The 9,018-nt window shown below is 33.8% G+C and overlaps 1 protein-coding gene across 2 annotated transcripts in view; it reads left to right on the top strand.

Moving 5' to 3' along the window:
* The first annotated feature begins 1,603 nt into the window (after positions 1–1,603).
* LOC134280031 (mitochondrial carnitine/acylcarnitine carrier protein-like) overlaps positions 1,604–9,018 on the top strand; it is a 172,479-nt gene continuing 165,064 nt past the window's right edge. For both annotated transcript variants that reach the window (XM_062762462.1, XM_062762463.1), the window contains exon 1: positions 1,604–1,752. In XM_062762462.1, coding sequence (XP_062618446.1) covers positions 1,660–1,752 — 93 coding nt within the window. In that variant the 5' untranslated portion in view covers positions 1,604–1,659. The remainder of the gene's footprint in view (positions 1,753–9,018) is intronic.

The raw sequence follows: 9,018 nt of genomic DNA on the forward strand, positions 1-9,018 counted from the left end.
TCCTACAGTTTTTGTCTGATTTCAGTATAACTTGGCACACAAGTAGACTACACTAAGATACATAATTCTGTATATCGGTTTTTGATTTCAATGAACGGTGTTGCCGTGGTTACTAAAACTAGAAATTTCTGTAAAATTGTTTCAAAATGCTACTCCTCCTACAGTTTTGGTCTGATTTCAATATAACTTGGCACACAAGTAGACTACACTAAGATACATAATTCTGTTTATCGGTTTATGATTTCAATGAACAATGTTGTCGTGGTAACTATAAATAGAAATTTCTGTAAAATTGTTTCAAAATGCTACTCCTCCTACAGTTTTGATCTGATTTCAGTATAACTTGGCTCACAAGTAGACTACACTAAGATACATAATTCTGTATATCGGTTTTTTATTTCGATGAACGGTGTTGCCGTGGTTACTAAAAATAGAAATTTCTGTAAAATTGTTTCAAAATGCTACTCCTCCTACAGTTTTGGACTGATTTCAATATAACTTGGCACACAAGTAGACTACACTAAGAACATAAAGAGACTTTATCAAGGATCATTATTCTATTTATTGCTGTTGTCAAGTTTCAATTCCCAACTGCTTATTATAAGTACTTTTCTCTTCCTTTGCTATAAGTACAAACCAGTAGAGCTTCAGTCTCGACAGAGACTTCTGGTTTTTAGAAAATTCCGCAGCATATTTTAAGAACAACCAGAAATACAACTTAGCCAGAAGGATTTGTATGATTGTGAAAGATACAGAAACTAGAAATCAAAGGTTGACAGAACTAAAAACATTTCTTCTAGCACAACATTATCCAGAAAATCGTATCCTTTCTGCCATAGAAGAATCCAATAAAATTCCGCAGCATATTTTAAGAACAACCAGAAATGACATCGACTGTGAACTATTTTCAACTATATATATATATATATATATATATATATATATATATATATATATATATATATATATATATATATATATATATATATATATATATATATATATTCTGTTATTTAAAAAAAATAGGCGTCGGAAGAAAATTGAATATGGGGAGGGGGCTAATTGAAAAGGGGGGGGGGCTAAACCAACAAAAAAGGTAGACCCCAATTTTCAATGCCTGCATTATGTATATATTTGCAAATTTTGCAAAATTGGCTTTAGCCCCCCCCCCCCCCCCCCCCCCCTTTAGACCACCGGTTCCGACGCCTTTGAAAAATATTCAGCCTAAATATGTTTTTTGAAAGACAGACAATCGTATTTTTCCAGTGGATAGTTATAGCCAATACTGATTGGGCGTTGATACTATATTTAGGTCGAAAACACAAGACGCTTATATTTTTGTAAGGAAAACTGTACCCTCTCCATATAGGCTTATTATGGCATATAAATATTTAATAAACACAAAACTGAAGCTTGGGTTATATCATTTTATTTATAGACACATATGCTAACATTTTAAGCCCATATTTTTTCAGATTCTATCAAGTTTGAGATAAATTAATAAATAACATCTAAATAGGTCGAAAATACAATACGCCAGGATACTTATTCGGAAAATGTTGTGGGCTCGATTCTAGATAACAACTTCATATTTCGGTTTCCGGTATACCATTTGGTTACTTATTGCCCTGTGCAATAATTTTGCAGACGAATAAGGATATGGGGAAAACAAATCCGTATAAAGATTTTGTTTCGGGTGGAGTCGGTGGAGTTTGCTTAGTTGTTGCTGGACATCCTCTAGATACTATCAAGGTAATTTCTGACTGCTTGAAGATATAACCTGTCTTCCTCTTGGAAACAAACGCTGTCAGGTACAAAGTACAAAGTCAAGAGTTGGCTCGAGGTGTACGAGGTGTGAAATGCGCAAGCCCAGTAACTCTTGTCTTAATACGGTATCCGATATTGTGACACGATAGCGGTGTTTTTCTTTGAAGTTTACTGTTCTGTATTAGCAAATACGGGACTACGGTAGGCGGAGCTACTTTCCGTTCTGTATTAGCCCTGTATACTGTCTTGCATTAGCCAACTATTCTGTATTTAAAATACAGCATAGCAAAAGCACGTGCAAATAGTAAATGCTGAAGTTTTCCAATTATAAAATTTTGAGAAATACCCAGTGTATTTTCCTGATAATGTAAAATATCAAACTTTCTCAATCACTTTTTAATATATTCGATCAGTGCATACTATTTATGCAAGATATATTACTGTATTCAGCGGCGGCTCACACAAATTGGTCCGACCAAAATAGTTCCATCATGATAAGTAGATACAACATTATTGTTCATGATAAGAGTAAAGTTGTGTATGTCATACGTTAAAGAAATAAAAAATAACGTCAAAATATTATTAGAAAGTCACTTTCCCCCCGAAATGCAAATAAAAAATATCAATATTCCTACGCTCGCTCCCTCAGCCTTTTTTTTTTTTTTTTACATGTTTGATAACAGAGAATATTTAGGTCATTCTTCGATTCATATCTTTTCACCGATGGATTGATAATGCTATATCAACAATTGTATTAAGTACATGTTTATAGTCCGTTAATTATCATACAATTTCTTCTTAAAGAAAAAATTAATCATTCTGTGTGTGTGTATTATTAAATGACAGGAATTTTCAATCCCTGGCCGGATTCTGCTCGTGTGTACACTTTGTAAACTGTAGGGTATGTGTGGCAAAACGAGAACTGGGTTGGAGATTCGGGTTCGTGTTGAAGTTCAGCATACCATTTTATATAGAACTTGAATAATGTAAGTAATTTCTGCGACGAATACATTAGTATATTTCAGTAATTTTCAAAACAAAAAAGGTTTTCAGTTTAGAATTTTCCGACCCGGTCCTGATTTTCCTAACCCGGCCATTTTAAACACAAGTTGTTGCAGATGCAAATGTTAGAATGTAGACCAAGGCTAATGTTGGTCTTGCGGACACAGGTACATGTAGGCCTATGTGTACTGTTTGTTAGGAGACTGGGTGACCGTAATGCTATGGACTCACGAAATTTACAACAGTTCCATAATTAGACAGTGCAGTTTTTTTTATTAACGTCATTATAAACACTGTTAAACATATTAAATCTAAAAGTCGAATATCTTTGGATATGGGGTAACCCATATCTATTCTTGTTATAAACTTATTTCAGACAGAACATAATTTCCAATAGAAGAGGAATAATATGTAATGGAATAAAAGGTTCTTGTTCTTTATTTAAGTTTGTAACTGAGAAGTCTCTCATACATTTTTTAATTGCTTGTGTTACACTTAAAAATTCTAAAAAGTTTGTTTTTACATTTTTGTATACATTAATGAAATTGTTGTAGGTCATAAACTTGCCCTCTTCATCCAACAACGAATTAACAGTATGAACGTTATTTTCAAACCATGATTTTATAAAAATAGACTTTTTATTCACCTTAAGATTTTCATTAAACCATAAAACATTTTTGCACATTTCTTTGGCCATGTTCTCCTTTTCATAACATGTACAAAGCTGTTTCCATGACTTAAATACATCAATCCAAAACTGATTTTTATACTTGTTAACTCTCTGCAAACAATAACTTGGTCCAAATTTAATTAATTGCGAAATATCAATATCTGATCCAATAACTGACTGCCATTTGGCTTTAGCTTTGATTATTTTTTTTATCCATGATATTTTCATACTTGCATTAAAATGTTCAACATTAACCATTTTCAATCCCCCATTCACATATTCTTGAGTAACCACAGATTTTTTAATTTTAGAAACTGGGCTATTCCATAAGAATTCAAAAAAGATATGATTTAGTTTTTCAAAAATATTTTTAGGTGGGGTTGGTAAGGATATAAACAAATGTACTATTTTTGACAAAGCTAGAGACTTAATGACTTTTATTCATCCTAATGGTGTAAGATTCCTTCTTTTCCATTGATTTAATAAACTCTAAATAGACATTATTTTTGAGTTGTAATTTGCTTTTAGCATTTGCTCTAAGTCAACATTAAATTCTATTCCTAGAACTTGAAAGGATTTACTTCCCCAAATCAGTTCTGTATTATTCATTAACTTTTCTTCACAGAACCTTTTACTACCAATCCAAATAACCTGACTTTTAGTATAATTAACTTTTAAACCAGACAAATGTTTGAAATCATTAAGCTCCTGTAGAGTTATTTCTAAAGTTTTCATAGTTCCATCAAGAAAAAGAGAAGTGTCATCTGCAGATTGTGATATAAGATGCATTTCATCTCCAATTTTAATACCTTTAATTCTTTCGTTGCCTCTTAATTTTATTGCCAATATTTCTGCACATAATAAGAATAAATATGGGGTTATTGGGTCTCCCTGTCTACAACCTCTTCCATTATTGAACCATCTTGATAAGTTACCACCTTGTTAAATTGTTGTTGTAATATTCTTATAAAAAACCTGAACCCATTTTCTAATAGATTCTCCAAAATTGAAAAATTTCATTACTCTAAATAGGTAAACCCAAGACACTGTATCAAAAGCTTTTTCAAAGTCAGTAAGAAGAATCATTCCAGGGATATTTTTGACTTGAGTATAATTCATAATATCACAAATCAATCTTGTGTTTTCTGATATATTTCTACCTGGTATAAACCCTATTTGATCCCCGTGTATTATTTTTGGTAGGACAGATTTTATTCTACTAGCAATACACCCTGACCCAATTTTATAAACTGTATTTAGTAATGAAATTGGTCTCCAATTCTTTAAGTACTGTTTTTGTTTATTTGGTTTTGGTAAACAAACTATTACTCCTTGTTTTTGTGTGACTGATAATTCTCCTATCTCATAAGCAAAGTTCAAAGACCTTACTACAAATTGACCTAAGTCTTTCCAGAAAAACTTTAAAAATTCAGTAGTAAATCTGTCACTACCAGGACTGGTGTCATTATTCATTCTTTTCAGTGTTTCTGTTGCTTCTCTTAAAGTTATCTCCCCCTCTAATTTTGTACTTTCATTTAAAGATAGCTTATTGACTTTATCAAACACCTTATCTCTTTCCCATTCTCTTGTGTTTAATTCTGTATTTTTATTTTCGTATAATTTTTCATAATATTTACATATTTCCTCTAAAATATCTTCCTGATTCAAAATTATTTCATTATCTTCCTTTTCTATTCTTTGTATTATTTTATTTGTAAAGTTTCTTTTCTCTAGACGACAGAAATATTTAGTGGGCTTTTCTCCTTCATCAATCCATTTTGCCTTTGATCTTATCATTGCTCCCTTTAATTTTTCTAATCTTAGTTTTTAGCTCACCTGAGCCGAAGGCTCAAGTGAGCTTTTCTGATCACATTTTGTCCGGCGTCCGTCTGTCTGTCTGTCCATCTGTCTGTCCGTCTGTCTGTCTGTAAACTTTTCACATTTTCGACTTCTTCTCAAGAACCACTGGGCCAATTTCAACCAAACTTGCCACAAAGCATCCTTGGGTGAAGGGGATTCAAATTTTTTCAAATGAAGGGCCACGCTCTTATTCAAGGGGAGATAATTGGGAATTAATGAAAATTTGGTGGTATGTTTTAAAAATCTTCTTCTCAAGAACCACTGTGCCAGGAAAGATGAAACTTATGGGTAAACATCCTCAGGTAGTGTAGATTCAAGTTTCTTCAAATCATGACCCCCGGGGGTAGGGCGAGGCCAAAATGGCCGACCAAAGTTTTACATAGAAATATATAGGAAACTTCTTTAAAAATCTTCTTCTCAAGAATAACAAAGCCATAATTGATCATATTTATATGGAAGCATCGTCAGGTAGTGTAGATTCAAATTTGTTCAAAACATGACCCCCGGGGGTAGGGCGGGGCCAAAATGGCCAACCAAAGTTTTACATAGAAATATATAGGAAACTTCTTTAAAAATCTTCTTCTCAAGAATAACAAAGCCATAATTGATCATATTTATATGGAAGCATCCTCAGGTAGTGTAGATTCAAGTTTGTTCAAATCATGACCCCCCGGGGTTGGGCGGGGCCAAAATGGCCGACCAAAGTTTTACATAGAAATATATAGGAAACTTCTTTAAAAATCTTCTTCTCAAGAATAGCACAGACATAATTGATCATATTGATATGGAAGCATCCACAGGTAGTGTAGATTCAAGTTCGTTCAAATCATGACCCCCGGGGGTAGGGCGCGGCCAAAATGGCCAACAAAAGTTTTACATAGAAATATATTGGAAAATTCTTTAAAAATCTTCTTCTCAAGAATAACGAAGCCATAATTGATCATATTTATATGGAAGCATCCTCAGATAGTGTAGATTCAAGTTTGTTCAAATCTTAATCCCCGGGGGTAGGGTGGGGCCACAATGGCTGACCAAAGTTTTACAAAGAAATATATGGGAAACTTCTTTAAAAATCTTCTTCTCAAGAATATCAAAGCCATAATTGATCAAATTTATATGGAAGCATCCTCAGGTAGTGTAGATTCAAGTGTATACAAATCATGACCCCTGGGGGTTGGGCTGGGCCAAAATGGCCAACCAAAGTTGTACATAGAAATATATAGGAAACTTCTTTAAAAATCTTCTTCTCAAGAATAACAAAGCCATAATTGATCATATTCATATGGAAGCATCCTCAGGTAGTGTAGATTCTAATTTATTCAAATCATGACCCCCAGGGGTAGGGTCGGGGCCACAATGGCGAACAAAAGTTTTACATAGAAATATATAGGAAACTTCTTTAAAAATCTTCTTCTCAAGAATAGCACAGACATAATTGATCATATTTATATGGAAGCATCCACAGGTAGTGTAGATTCAAGTTTGTTCAAATCATGACCCCCGGGGGTAGGGCGGGGCCAAAATGGCCAACAAAAGTTTTACATATTAGAAATATATAGGAAAATTCTTTAAAAATCTTCTTCTCAAGAATAACGAAGCCTTAATTGGTCATATTTATATGGAAGCATCCTCAGGTAGTGTAGATTCAAGTGTATACAAATCATGACCCCTGGGGGTTGGGCGGGGCCAAAATGGCCGACCAAAGTTGTACATAGAAATATATAGGAAACTTCTTTAAAAATCTTCTTCTCAAGAATAACAAAGCCATAATTGATCATATTTATATGGAAGCATCGTCAGGTAGTGTAGATTCAAATTTGTTCAAATCATGACCCCCGGGGGTAGGGCGGGGCCAAAATGGCCAACCAAAGTTTTACATAGAAATATATAGGAAACTTCTTTAAAAATCTTCTTCTCAAGAATAACAAAGCCATAATTGATCATATTTATATGGAAGCATCCTCAGGTAGTGTAGATTCAAGTTTGTTCAAATCATGACCCCCCGGGGTTGGGCGGGGCCAAAATGGCCGACCAAAGTTTTACATAGAAATATATAGGAAACTTCTTTAAAAATCTTCTTCTCAAGAATAACAAAGCCATAATTGATCATATTCGTATGGAAGCATCCTCAGGTAATTTAGATTCAAATTTGTTCAAATCATGACCCCTGGGGGGAGGGCGGGGCCAAAATGGCCAACCAAAGTTTTACATAGAAATATATAGGAAACTTCTTTAAAAATCTTCTTCTCAAGAATAGCACAGACATAATTGATCATATTGATATGGAAGCATCCACAGGTAGTGTAGATTCAAGTTCGTTCAAATCATGACCCCCGGGGGTAGGGCGCGGCCAAAATGGCCAACAAAAGTTTCATAGAAATATATTGGAAAATTCTTTAAAAATCTTCTTCTCAAGAATAACGAAGCCATAATTGATCATATTTATATGGAAGCATCCTCAGATAGTGTAGATTCAAGTTTGTTCAAATCTTAATCCCCTGGGGTAGGGTGGGGCCACAATGGCTGACCAAAGTTTTACAAAGAAATATATAGGAAACTTCTTTAAAAATCTTCTTCTCAAGAATAACAAAGCCATAATTGATCAAATTTATATGAAAGCATCCTCAGGTAGTGTAGATTCAAGTGTATACAAATCATGACCCCTGAGGGTTGGGCGGGGCCAAAATGGCCGACCAAAGTTGTACATAGAAATATATAGGAAACTTCTTTAAAAATCTTCTTCTCAAGAATAACAAAGCCATAATTGATCATATTCATATGGAAGCATCCTCAGGTAGTGTAGATTCTAATTTGTTCAAATCATGACCCCCGGGGGTAGGGTCGGGGCCACAATGGCGAACAAAAGTTTTACATAGAAATATATAGGAAACTTCTTTAAAAATCTTCTTCTCAAGAATAGCACAGACATAATTGATCATATTTATATGGAAGCATCCACAGGTAGTGTAGATTCAAGTTTGTTCAAATCATGACCCCCGGGGGTAGGGCGGGGCCAAAATGGCCAACAAAAGTTTTACATATTAGAAATATATAGGAAAATTCTTTAAAAATCTTCTTCTCAAGAATAACGAAGCCTTAATTGGTCATATTTATATGGAAGCATCCTCAGGTAGTGTAGATTCAAGTTTGTTCAAATCATGACCCCCAGGGGTAGGGCGAGGTCAAAATGGCTGACCAAAGTTTTACATAGAAATATATAGGAAAATTCTTTAAAATCTTCTTCTCAAGAATAGCAAAGATATGATTGGTCATGGGAGTAGTTTTGGATTTAAACTTTTCAATTAAACCAATTTCTACTTTTTCATAACCACAGTGCTCAGGTGAGTGATGTGGCCCATGGGCCTCTTGTTCTAATTCTTCCTTGGCCTCCTCTAAACTAGATCTTTCTATTTTGTTTGTACGTTCCTGTTCTTCAAGATTTTGTATAATATTTAATAACTCTGTTTCCCTGCAATTTTTACTTTTCTTCAAATAAGAGGAATATGATATAGCTTGTCCTCTTATCTCCATTAATAAAATCTCTAAAAATAATTGATCATTTATCTGTAAGCAAATTTCATTATCAGGGATGTGTACAACATTGTCTCTCTCATAAACAGGTATCATATACTGTTGTTTAATATTAACAATTGTTTTTTTTTACTTTCTTCACATATTGTTTATCATACAAAAGTGAATTATTGAATTTCCATAGACCT

This window comes from Saccostrea cucullata, unplaced genomic scaffold, assembly GCF_032062105.1.
Source record: "Saccostrea cucullata isolate Sc308-1 unplaced genomic scaffold, CSIRO_AGI_Scuc_v1 ctg1725, whole genome shotgun sequence".
In the NCBI taxonomy this organism is placed as follows: Eukaryota; Metazoa; Mollusca; class Bivalvia; order Ostreida; family Ostreidae; genus Saccostrea; species Saccostrea cuccullata.